The sequence below is a fragment of the Corvus hawaiiensis genome, chromosome 3 (genome assembly GCF_020740725.1).
Source record: "Corvus hawaiiensis isolate bCorHaw1 chromosome 3, bCorHaw1.pri.cur, whole genome shotgun sequence".
Taxonomy (NCBI): Eukaryota; Metazoa; Chordata; class Aves; order Passeriformes; family Corvidae; genus Corvus; species Corvus hawaiiensis.
Genome location: NC_063215.1, coordinates 2,822,523 through 2,835,293, shown reverse-complemented (window position 1 = coordinate 2,835,293; position 12,771 = coordinate 2,822,523). Strand labels below are relative to the sequence as shown.

The 12,771-nt window shown below is 46.3% G+C and overlaps 1 protein-coding gene across 3 annotated transcripts in view; it reads right to left on the bottom strand.

The window, feature by feature from the left end:
• Window positions 1-10: 10 nt before the first annotated feature.
• Window positions 11-12,771, bottom strand: part of MSRA (methionine sulfoxide reductase A) — a 237,953-nt gene continuing 225,192 nt past the window's right edge. For all 3 annotated transcript variants that reach the window (XM_048296828.1, XM_048296826.1, XM_048296827.1), the window contains exon 6: window positions 11-838. In XM_048296828.1, coding sequence (XP_048152785.1) covers window positions 674-838 — 165 coding nt within the window. In that variant the 3' untranslated portion in view covers window positions 11-673. The remainder of the gene's footprint in view (window positions 839-12,771) is intronic.

Here is a 12,771-nt window from a genome sequence, read left to right as displayed (position 1 = left end):
GAGAACCGTGTTCTTTTCTTGTTCTGTACTTTATTGCAGAGCAGGGAACAAAATTTATTTCTTTTTGTGTTTATTCACTTCTTGGAACTGTCCAAAAGAATCACATTACAATTTTGATTTTTTCTGGCTAAAATAATTCCAGAAAATAGGCACTACAGGTGGTACTAAATGCTGTGAAAGTGGAGTTGCGGTAGGAGAATCACTGATCTGATCAATTTATCATTCCCAAAGACATCAAATTCCAGGACTGTGACAGGTCCAACTACATCTCCAGAAGTCAAAGCTCTGGGAACACCAGGAAATTAATTAACCCAAGAGAATCAACAAGTCCAGAGTCATTGGAAATGCAAAACAGCTACGGGTGCAACTACCTCCCAATTCACCCTTCTAACAGCATTTTGAGCCAAACTTTTGGAAGTTTGGATCTCTTTCCACCTCTCCAGATGACAAGGAAACCCTGGGAGCTGCACAGAGCAAGAAGCTGTGATGGGAGAAATTCCTGCCTCTACTTCGGCTTTTAATGTCAACAAAGAGGAAACTGTTCCCATTACGGAAAGCCTCCCCAGCAGATTCCCAAATCTTTATCCATGGATGCTATGGGACCATCCACTGGGGTTGCAGGTCTTTTTCCAAGCTCCCTACAACGCAGTGGAGGTGGTGGAGCAAGCACAGGCTATTTCCTGATGCCGACGGGGCAGGAGACGCCCGTCCCACCCAGGCCGCAGTATCCGCCGGGATTCTTGCTGAGGTACTGCTGGTGATATTCCTCGGCATAATAAAACTCGGGAGCCTCCCGGATCTCCGTCGTGATGGGGCCGAAGCCTCCCTCCGTCAACACCTGTCAGGAAAGACCATGGAAAGCCATCAGTGCTTTGCTGGCTTCCCTGCTGGGAATGATGTTAGGATGCCTCCCTGAAGGAGGCGCAGGCATCTTTCAGCTCTTGGACCACATTCCCAGCTCATCCCTGAAAGCCTTTCATCCCTTCTCTTGTGGTGTTTCGCTCGGAGACATTGTGGGCATGGAGAGGGAGTGAACCATCCCCTTTTACTATCCCCTTTTAATGGCTCATTTGTTTAATTTGCCCATGGCCATACGTTTATTCTCTTTATTAACCCAGGCAGGGATGTGGAGCCATCAATGAAAGTGGAAAACAAAGGGAGAGCACACTTGGATCCACCCTGGGAAGCTGCAGTGTCCAGGAACCTCCCCAGGAAGGCGCCTCAGCTTCAAAATCCACCCTCAATGTCCTCATCCAAGAAGAATTTCTGGGTAAAATTTCAGCCCCAAGGATGTCCTTGGGAAATCAAAGCATTTTGGGCATTTTTTTTCCACAGAGTCACTACAAACTCATTCTTCAAAGAGAAAAGTTCCATCTTGACCAGAAAGTTTTAAGTTTTAAGGCAAATTATGGCTCATTTTGGAAAGATTTGCCAATACGTGGACCAGGAGCAATAATCACTTGGCAGGAAGAGAAGATGGAATGTGGGTGGGGATTTTAAATTAGACTTTAATTGCCTTCTGATATCCCCCTAACTGAATTTGAAACTCCTGAGAGGTTTCTGACAGAGAGAATTTCTTTTCAAGATGAATTGCTGTGACATTTTCCCTCCTGCATTGTCCTTTCCTAAGGAAACTGGTAAACACCAACATTTTGGAGCCAATTCTCTTCTCAGTGGGGACATAACTTGTGCTCTGAAGTCCATGCTAAAACCTAATAAGCATTTTAATGAATGTCAGACTCCTGTTCCAAAGCATGTTTGTAAATACTGGATGGAGATAGAATTGGTTGAAGGGTCAGCATTTAGAATTCCCAGACAAATATTTCTTACCTCTTCACACTAGCAAATAAATAAACCAAATAAAGACAAATCATGGAGTCATAACACTATGAATCTGCTTTAAGTCATCTTTCATCATGATAGAATGAATGACAGCAGCCTTGATCCCAAAAAACATTGCTCATGGAAGATCTCTGGAGATGGAGATCCTCATTCCAATATTTTCCATCCTGTTAGAGAGTCCCTCCTAAGCCTAGCCCAGTTAAACCCAGTACCTTCATTTAAACCCAGTATTGTGGGTTGACTCATCCTGGAAGTGGAAAGGAAATCATTCCCTTCCTCTTTCATCTCCTACATGGCTGTGGAGAGGCAAGAATGACATGTAAGGAAAATACTGGACTTAAACAACAGGTGATTATTTGGGACAAAAAGTCTTCACATTTCCCTCACCAGGGTTTCCCAGATCCTGCCTCAGCACGGCCAAGCCCTGCCCACAGCCTGACAGCAGCTGCTTGGCTTTGGAGAGCATTAGTCTGATTTATTCCCATAATTTCACTGTCTGGAGGACACATTCTGCTGTGTTCAGTCTTCAGTCAGGAATGAAGTAATAAGATGGATACAAAATCCATGATTAACCTGTCTGGAGAGCCCTGAGCTCCCAACCCTGCACTGGAATTCTCAGCACAGCTCAGGAAGGTGTTGACTCATTAATTCCTTGTGTTCCCACACAAGGAATAGGGATCACAAGCCAAATTTCACAGGAATCCGGCCTTATTTCCCCATGTAAAATCACCAGGCAGCTTTTTCCATCTTTGGGACAGACTGTGTCCCAAGGCAATCAGGTTATTCACCCGTCAGACGCGTGAGTGAAGAAGATAAAACATGTAAAGGTTTGTACCACAACACATCAACAGCACTGAACGCAAGGAGGTGTCAACACAGCTGCTTTTGCAAAGCACTATTTCACTTTCTAACCTTCTCAGCACAGAAAAAAGACTTTGGAATGTTCTTCCCTGCCAAAAGATGACACAAACTCTGCCATCGTGGGCATTACTCATTTGCCTGCTGCTGCAAATGCCTGCAAAATTGGCCTCTCCCCCTTCCCTGAGTCATGAGGATGCTGCTGGAGGGAGAGACATTTTTCCACTGTGCAAAACAGTGTTTGTTACAGATTTTTAACCTGGGACTTTTCCATCACTGGCCTCATTTTGTCAGTCAGGAAATCCATTCCGTTCGACGAGGCACCACAAGAGGGCATAAACATCATTTATCCCTTCCCAGTCCATTAAAACCTGAATAAAGCAGAACCCAAGATGAGTCCTTATATTGCACTTTGGTCTTGTTGTCAGGAGCAGTGGGAACCCCACTCTGACACTCTGCCAAATCTCACCTTGGATGTTTGGATTTTAAAAGGGGAAAATATTTTCCTTGCACTGACAGTGTTGATGTGAAGAAAAAAACATCACTGGAAGAGGTTCCGGATGTGCTGGCTCTGGCAGGTATAAATCAGCCCACTCTGGATTGATTACCTGCCACTAAGGCTGATATAATTTGATGATAATCGTGTTCTAGAAGAATTTTTAGTCCTTGCTGTCTCAAAATTCCTGAGCCGTCTGACGGGACCTCTCATTACCATGCTGCAATTAACCCTTGGGATCTTTAACTCAGTGCAGGAAATTTTTAAGGAACCATTGAATCATTTTTCCCTCCAATATTCCACTGCAATTCAAAGAGAATTTATTCCTTCAAAGGATTTCTCTGGCTTTTGTCATAGGGGAGATCAAAGCCCTGTACGATCATCGACTGCAATTGTTAACCCAGCACTGCCAAGTCACTACAAGATCTCAGAGATCCTTTAAATGATTAGAATCCAGCCCAAAAATCCCACCAGCAGGGAGCCAAATCAAACCAGAACCCAAATCTCACCCAGCTCCATAGGGTAGAGAGGACATGGCCAGCTTGGGACACTGGGAGAAGCACTGGAGCAGGAACAATTCTGTGATTACAGAACCATTAAGGTTGGAAAAGACCTCCAGGATCATGGGATGTGTCAAAGCCAGCACCGGGAACCTCAGCACTACAAGTTTTTCAGCCAACCTGTACTTCCAACATGTAAAAGATGTGTTTGATGATTTTCCTAATTAATTGCAGACTGTGAAAGTTCATTTCCTGTTGTTTGCTTTAAACTTCCGCCTGACCACTGATGAGCAGAGCTGTCATCACATCCTCTGTCACAAAACACTGGATCACAGAAATGATTTGGAGCTGGAAGGGACCTTAAAGCTCATCCCATTCCACCCCCTGCCACGGGCAGGGACACCTTCCCCTATCCCACGTTGCTCCAAGCCCTGTCCAACCTGGCCTTGGACACTTCCAGGGATCCAGGGGCAGCCACAGCTTCTCTGGGCAACCTGGGCTGTTGCTGCCTTCCACACTGGGCCAGGGCCTCCCCACCCTCACAGGGGACAATTTCTTCCTAACATCCAATCCAAAGCTACTTTCTTTCAGTTTGAAGCCATTTCCCCTTGTTCTTCCTCTCCAGGCTCTTGTAAATAGTCTCTCTCCATCTTCAGCTCCTTCAGGTACTGGAAGGCCACAGTTTGGTCAAACCCAAAGCTTCTCTTCCCCGGGCTGAACAAGCCCAGTTCTCTCAGCCTTTCCTTACAGCAGAGCTGCTCCATCCCTCTGATCATCCTGGTGGCCTCCTAATACAATTCCTTCTCCCCTCTCTCCACAGAAATCTGGATTTTACACCTTAATCATGCCCATTCTTGTCTTCAGCCACACCCACAGCCTTTCACTCCCAATCCATAACCCAGGGCAGCCTTCTCACCCTTTCCTGCCTCTCTCCCAGCCCTCCTTCCCCGCTGCAGTCACCGGGGTGACTGGAATTCCACTGTGCTCAAGAGCCCTACGGGTTTATTCAGCTCTGTACTTACATTTCCTCTTTCATTCCCCGTCTCTTTCCCAGCAATTCTTTGCATTCCACTTGCCTTCCTGACCTCTGCTGAGCACGGAGCAGATGTTTCCAAAGCACCATCTGCAATGACGCCAGAACCTCTTTTCCCGGGCTAATTTAAACCCTCTCATTGTGTCTGCACTTGACTTTTATTGACATGGAATTTCAGCAGCTATTTTCTGTGCCCACACATGTGGTATTGTTAGATTCTTCTGCAACTTTTTTGTAGCCGTGTCTACTTTGGCTCACCTGGAATAACTCCGAACCCTCAGCAGATTTTGGTGCGTCACCGTCGCCCGTCTCCCTTTCTTCATCCCGTTTGTGAGGATATTGAACTGCACAGCTTCCCAAGACAGGTTAATCTCTCTTCACTGCAGAAGCTGCACAGTTATTTGTACCTTTTATTTCCTATTTATAACCAGTTCTTCACTCAGAAGAGCAACTTTCCTCTTATTCCACACCTGGCACCTTGTTACGCACCCGCTCTCTTCAAAAAAACCTGTATTATGTGTGCAAGACATGAGTCTCCTTGTGCTAAAGTCATTATAAACTTGACAAAAAGGCTTTAAAATTGGTTTTGCTAAATGAAACCATTTAATTTTCTAAGCAGAGGCATTAGTAAAGCAGGGGAGTATTAATTGGCTTCAAGCATTTTGTGGCTTTTAATAAAAACGGCGTCATCCTGTGTTTGATTCAATAGACACTTCATAAACCAGCTTATACCAACATCCATCCTCCTTGTCTCGTGTCCCAGTGAGTTGCACGAAGCTGCTGCATTTCTGAAACCTCCTTGAAAAATCGCTGATGTTGGAAGCACCACAGAGCATCCTGACACGTGTGAGCGCTTCTGTACCATCACCCACCCCTGATGTCAAACTCTAACAACAATCTCACCAAATAAAATCTGCTGGGCTCTCCCTTCATTTTTGAGTAGCATTGGCTACTCAAAATTTCACACCAGCAGCAGCAACCCTGAATTTCAGCTCTTTTCCCAAAAGTTCTAAGAATTAAAGGAGCTGTATTATGGAGGAGAAGACCCACAGGAATTAGTTCTGTGAAGTCTGTAGGATGGGAGGATGTGGACATCCTAAACACTTGATTCCTGTGACATTTTTAACTGGAAAACAACTTAACTGACTTTGCCAGGTTTGTGGATTAGTTGCTGTCAGGTTTGGGAGCAGAAATTCAGCCCTACAGGCTCACTTGATCCAGAGGAACAAACTTCGGTCCAGAGGAATGAGCAATTACCAATGTTTTGTTTTCTCCTTCATTTATTTTCTCCTTCCCTTCCCTCTCCTTTCTGGCAGTTCAGCCCACTCTGCTGTGTCACCGATGACATATGATTTGAAATTGTTTCCTCTGTGCTGCCTTCAGTTGGCTGGAGCAGCTCAGTCTGTCACACCAGGTCCAGTCTCCTCTATGTCACTTACTGATGTTGGCTTTTCCAAATTAATTGATGCCAGCAACCTCTACAAGCCCTGGAACGGGCTGAAATCCTAATTATCTGGGAAAATCTGTGTTCCCAGCCTGTAGGTGACCTGCTTTTGGAAATCATGTGTTTATGACAGGAAGAAGGACCCTGCCAAGGGAAATGTGGGAGAGGTGGCTGGCGAGTGCTGAAGTCCAACCCCAGCTACCACATGGACTGGGACCAGATATCCACGTTCCCCTGTTTCCAGCGACCTCTGCCCAGTGGATTCCATGGTATTGATGTATTTGATAGGTGCTGCTGGAATTGATTAGCAAAGGCTTTTCACAGGGCTGTGGAGTGCTGCATAATTAGCTAATGCTCACACAGGGTTTGGAGAGCTGTGTGATTCCTGAGTATTATTAATATCCTTGCAGGGAAGCTGTCTGGTCTCAGAACTCTCTTTGCAGAGTGCGTCTGGCAAATCGAGCAAGATCAAAACTGGGACTGATGGAATCATGGGGGTATAAATTCTTCATCTTTCACAGAATGGGCACATGGATCTAAGGGCAGAAATGGTGAAACCCACGGACTCTACCCCGGGAGAGAAAAGCAGCTGCTGTGTGATTAAATCTGAAGAAAAATGTCATAGAATCATGGAGGGACTTGGGTTGGGAGGGACATTAAAGATCATCCAGACCATGGGCAGGGACACCTTCCACCAGGTTGCTCCAAGCCCTGTCCAACCTGGCCTTGGACACTGCCAGGGATCCAGGGGCAGCCACAGCTTCTCTGGGCACCCTGGGCCAGGGCCTCCCCACCTTCACAGGGAAGAATTTCTCCCCAACAATGCATCCATCCCTGCCCTCTGGCAGTGAGAAGCCATTCCCTGTGTCCTGTCCCTCCATCCAGGCCCCTCTCCAGCTCTCCTGGAGCCCCTTTAGGCTCTGGAAGGGGCTCTGAGATCTCCCTGGATCCTTCTCTTCTCCAGGTGAACACCCCCAGCTCTCCCAGCCTGGCTCCAGAGCAGAGGGGCTCCAGCCTTTGGAGCATCTCTGTGACCTCCTCTGGACTCACTCCAGCAGCTCCACACCACTCTCATGTTGGGATCCCCAGAGTTGGACACAGAGCTCCAGGTGGGGTTCACCAGAGTAGAATCAGCTCCCTTGACCTGCTGGTCCCACAGCTTTGGATGTAGCCCAGGATACATCCTATAGGGATTACCCAATCCCTGGTCAAAGAGGAGAAGTCCTGCTGCAAGAACCTGTTGGAATTTTTCCTAGGAATGTATCCTTCCAGTGCAGCACAGAGAAAATGCAGGTAAGAAGGAAATGGGATAGAAAAAGATGATGGTACAAAATCTAAGCTGAAGAAAACAAATTCTCATCCATAAATCTGCAAATCTGACTTTGTCAGAGCTTTTCCCTGTTGACGAATCTCCCACACAATGGAACACATCATTGGAATGGAGTAAACTGATCCTGGCTGGAGACATAGCTCCAGGAGCCTTAGGGAAAGCTGGGTGTGTGTATAAAGTGTGTTCCCTCTCTTTGAAGATCTGCTCTCTCTGAAATGCTTCCCTCCTAACCACTTAGCTTGGAGCAGGTTGTTTGGTCACTCCTCCCTGCCAGAGGGGAAGGAATTGCTGGGCTTGGATATCCATCAGCCCTGCCAAGGTAAATCACAGTTGGATGATAGCCTGGTATTAACACAGTCCCAAGTGGTTGTGCTCAGAGGGTCTAGGGAGGCTGATATTTCCTCCTGTTTTACCTCTGAGTGTAAAACCTGAATGTTGCCCACAACAATAAGCTCTGCCAGCTGAAATATCACATTTATCCAGCCAGACTTCGTGGTACTTTCTCCCACAATGAGAAAAGAGGAGCTTTGAATTTTGTCCTAAATCATCTTAAATGCAACTGACAGCGGAATGAAATCTGCAATTCTATTTTTTCCTGTTGGATGCTGATCCTGTGAACGTGCAGAGGAAGGAAGTTGTATCCTGCTCTCCATCATATCCATCTAATTCTGGATTCAAAGCTTTTTTGCTCCAGATACTGTCTGGTTTAACAGGATCAGCTTGACCCAGAGTCTTCACAAGCTTGACCTTCAGCATGGAGCTTCCTGAACACCCATCCTGTTTTCTCCTGAGGGAAGAGAGATGAAAGTGGGGAATGGCACGGGCGGGCATTTAGGAGGTAGAGGGAGATAACATTAGCAAAGATAAAAGACATCTTGCTCCAGTAGCATCTGGGAGCTAATTAGGTGTTGAAGGAGCCATTGAGGGAGATGGAAATTCTGTTTGTCTGGCCAATTTTAACGCAGCCAAACAGCCTCTTACTGCACATCCTGCATGGATAATTGATGATGCCTAAGAAAAGACGTGCCCCGTCCTGACTTCCAGTGATGTAAAGCTCCAATCTCCTCCGTGGCTGGAGACAGCAGAGTCTCCTTCACTAATCACTCATCCATTACTCTCATATTCCTGAAAAAACAATGGCCAGGGCCAAGCTGGGATGGGGGAAACAACCCACACATGGAGCAGGGAAGCTCAGAGCAGAACCTTCCACACTGAAGACCGCAAGTGGTGCCTCCACATGGTTTGGCCCCGGATGACTTTGAGAAGACAACTCAGGTCCAAAAATACTCTAAGATCAGGCAGCTCCAGCTGCCTGTGGACAGAATAAAACCCTCCACATGTAAATACTGCGTTTGCAAGACTTTCCCATCTCCATTAGCTCAGTTATCTCTGGATCATGTTTTGTTCCAAGTGTAGAGAAGCCCGTGATGCTCCCTTGGGTGTGAGCCCTTGGCAATAAATGGAAGGCTCTGCAATAATTTTTTATTCAGGGGAGCAGCAATGAAGACGTAAAAATGTTCATTTCCCATATCGAACCCAGAGGGCTCAGGTCAGCTCTGCTGTTACATTGCCATCATTTTATTTTTCTCACTGGATTTACATCAAGTATTTCTTCCATGATATATAAGCATGACAGTTTCTCAGGAAATCATAGGAGTTTTCTGAAGAAACAATTCGTCTCTACCTAAACTCATCCTGAAAAATCCAGAAATTACTTTTGTTGTGATTGGAGGGACAAACTTCCAGACAAGAGAACATGCACAACTATTTACCACTAATACCATAAAATTTGCCATATTGGAATACCTGAAATATCCTTGCACTGGAACTTTTTGGGCAACCTGTCATCCCCGCTACTTATTTTGCCTCCAATACCAGCCTCCCATGGCCATTGGTTTGTAACCCTAAACCATTCCATCCCCCAAAAAGGTGGGAGATGGTTTGCATTGTGCTGACCACTCTCTGGAGAGGTGAACAACTCACCTGGAACACCCACCACGAGCCTCACCTGCTAAACTCACTGCTGTCACCTTTATTTTCAGTCTGTGTTGGGGATTTCTTACATAAGTAAATATCTCAGAGGGATCCGACATGGATTTAACATTCCCAACCATTTACAGCAAAACTGTTTATGTTACACATTGAATGTTCCAACAAAACAGAAGCACAAAACCACAGAATCATTTAGGCTGGAAAAGCCCTCAAAGACCATCCCATCCAGTCCAACTGGAGCACTGCCAAGGCCACCACTGAGCCTTGTCCCCAAGTGCCACATCCACACGGCTTTTAAATCCCTCCAGGGATGGGAATCCACCACTGCCCTGGGCAGCTGTGCCAGGGCTGGACAACCCTTTCCATGAAGAAATTGTTCCCAAGATCCAACCTGACCCTCCCCTGGCACAGCTTGAGGCCATTTCCTCTCCTCCTGTCCCTGTTCCCTGGAGCAGAGCCCGACCCCCCCGGCTGCCCCCTCCTGTCAGGGAGTTGTGCAGAGCCACAAGGTCCCCCCGGAGCCTCCTTTGCTCCAGGCTGAGCCCCTTTCCCAGCTCCCTCAGCTGCTCCTGGGGCTCCAGCCCCTTCCCCAGCTCCACTCCCTTCCCTGGACACCAGGAGCCCCTCAATGTCCTTCTTGTCAGGAGAGACCCAGAACTACCCCGAGACTTCAATATATGGCCCAGCAGATACTGCTTGTGCTCCAATGCAGCTTAAGGGGAAAGGATGATGAAGGATGTTCCTGGGAAAGGGAAAAACTAACACCACATTCTTCTGGTTTTCTGGATAATGTCTTTTTTTTTTTCCCATGGAGATGAGCACAGAATGGGAGAAGGGGAGCAAAGAGCCCTGGCTGCCCTCTCTAAACATCATCAGACAGAGAGGAGATGGATCCAGCATGAGACTGATCCAAACACCACAACCCTGCACATCAAATGAAAGAGAAAATTGAGGTCCTTCCCCTGGGGGTATAAAACAGGGGGCACATCCCAGTGCTGGATCTCAAGGATCAGCGCAGCTGCGGCTCTGTGAAATTTCCAACTAAAAATCCCATCCTGGTTTAAAATGGAACCCAAATTCTTCTGCCCCCTCAAGGTGCGTTGTCAGGCAGCTGCTGCATTTCCAGCCTGGGTCTTTCTGACCTTTCTGTCCAGCTGATTTCAGTGAAATATTTGCTGGATTTTTAATCCACGTAGCAGATCAGAGACAGGCCGAATACTTTAAAGCAATTTGGATCCTTCAGGATGACAAATTGTTTCTGTTATCGAATATATGCATAATTACTACTAAAATTATATTTGAAATGGCTACCAGGCAATACAATTTTAGCCCATTCTAAGGACTGAAAAGTCACGAGAAAATGAACAGAGCATGTTTTAATCAGAAGATAAGTAGTTTTCCAGCCACTATAAATAGAAGAGGCTGGAAGAAAGCATCCAACAAGCAGGAGAAAGTGTGAGGAGGGTAAGATTCCACAGTGTTTTGGCTTTGGACTTCAGAAGGTAGTGAGTATGAGATAGTGTGAAATACAAAGAAGTCTTTGTTGTTTACATCTGAAGTTTAAAAGTGGCACAGTGTGAATAAACAAAGGATGTTCCATGAAACACTGCAGCAGGGACGCACTCGCTCCGTTGGAGCTCCGTGTAAACAGAGGCATCGCCTCCGTGCTTTAAAAAGAGAAGGACGTAAACTTGAAAGCTTTGCCTTCCAGAAAATCTCATTTACCCGGATCCTCAGGCTTTTAAGTGGTAGAAAAAACACACACAAGCTTAATAAGACCAAGATCTGGATCATTTAGCATTTGCTTTCAGGTTGGTTAAGCTCCTTCCTAACGATAACGGCGCACGTGCTCTGCAAAACCTGAATTAGCTGTTCCTTATCTTTCTGGGGAAAATAAGTTTTGCTCTCAAGAACTGGGATAATATCAAGCAATTTCTTTTCTGGCAGACAATAAAGAATACTGCCTTGATAATTTCATGAGTTAACTGATTGTTTTCCAGGAGGGTGCATAGTAAGGGTAGATAATTGGTAAGGGCATGGATAATTGGTAAGGGCAGAGTCTAAAGATACCCAGATTCAGTTCAATATTCACAATGATATTTCCTGTTGAGCAGTTACATAGCACTGAACGTGATTCATGGGATCATGGAATCATGGAATGGTCTGGGGTTGGAAGGGACTTTTAAAATCATTTAGTCCAACCCCTGCTATGCCCAGGGACACCTCCCACTAGCCCAGGGTGCTCCAACCCCCGTCCAACCTGGCCTTGGACACTGCCAGGGATCCAGGGGCAGCCCCAGCTTCTCTGGGCACCCTGGGCCAGGGCCTCCCACCTTCAGAGGGAGGGATTCCTTCCCAATATCCCATCTATCCCTGCCTTCTGGCAGTGGGAAGCCATTCCCTGTGTCCTGTCCCTCCAGCCTTTGCACACAGTCCCTCTCCATCTTTCTTCCAGCCTTTCTTCAGGTACTGGGAAGCCATAATTAGGTCACCCTAAAGCTTCTCTTCTCCAGGCTGAACAATTCCAGTTCTCCCAGCCTTTCCTCACCGGAGAGATGCTCCACCCCTTTGATCAACTTGGTGGCTTCCAGTTATTTATGGTATCCCCACATACCCTTCAATGCAAAGGTCCCCCCTTATTTGACAAATCTGATAAAACTGGATTTTGATTCAAAATATTCTCACATATTCCTATGGCATAGATACAAGGTAACTTTTGATGAACTTAAAAATAAAATTGTTATGATTTCTCCTTGTCCTGTCCCTCCATGCCTTATCCCAAGTCCCTCTCCAGCTCTCCTGGAGCCCCTTTAGGCACTGGAAGGGGCTCTGAGGTCTCCCTGGAGCCTTCTCTACTCCAGGTGAACACCCCCAGCTCTCCCAGCCTGTCAATTATTGAGGAACAGTTAAACACAATCCCCTTTCTTCTACAGTTGTGAAAATTGGTGCAGCAGAATTGTTTTAGCAGAAGAGGAGGAAAAGATGCACTTGGGTGGAACATCAGCTGCAAACCCAGCATTGTTTCACAGCTGCCAAAAATGCTGAGAGTTCAGCAGCAGGGGTGAAAATAAAAATGCTTCATAAGGAAATGGGGTAAATCCTACACCTTCAGCTCCTTTCTGGACACAATGGGGAGCAAATGTGTGTACAGGGCACCTACAATCACAGAATCACAGAATAGTTTGGGTTGGAAAGGACCTTAAAGCTCATCTAGTTCCAACCCCACAAGCTTTCTTTTAACTGTCCCTACCTTTTATGAGCAGCAGATTTCTTTCC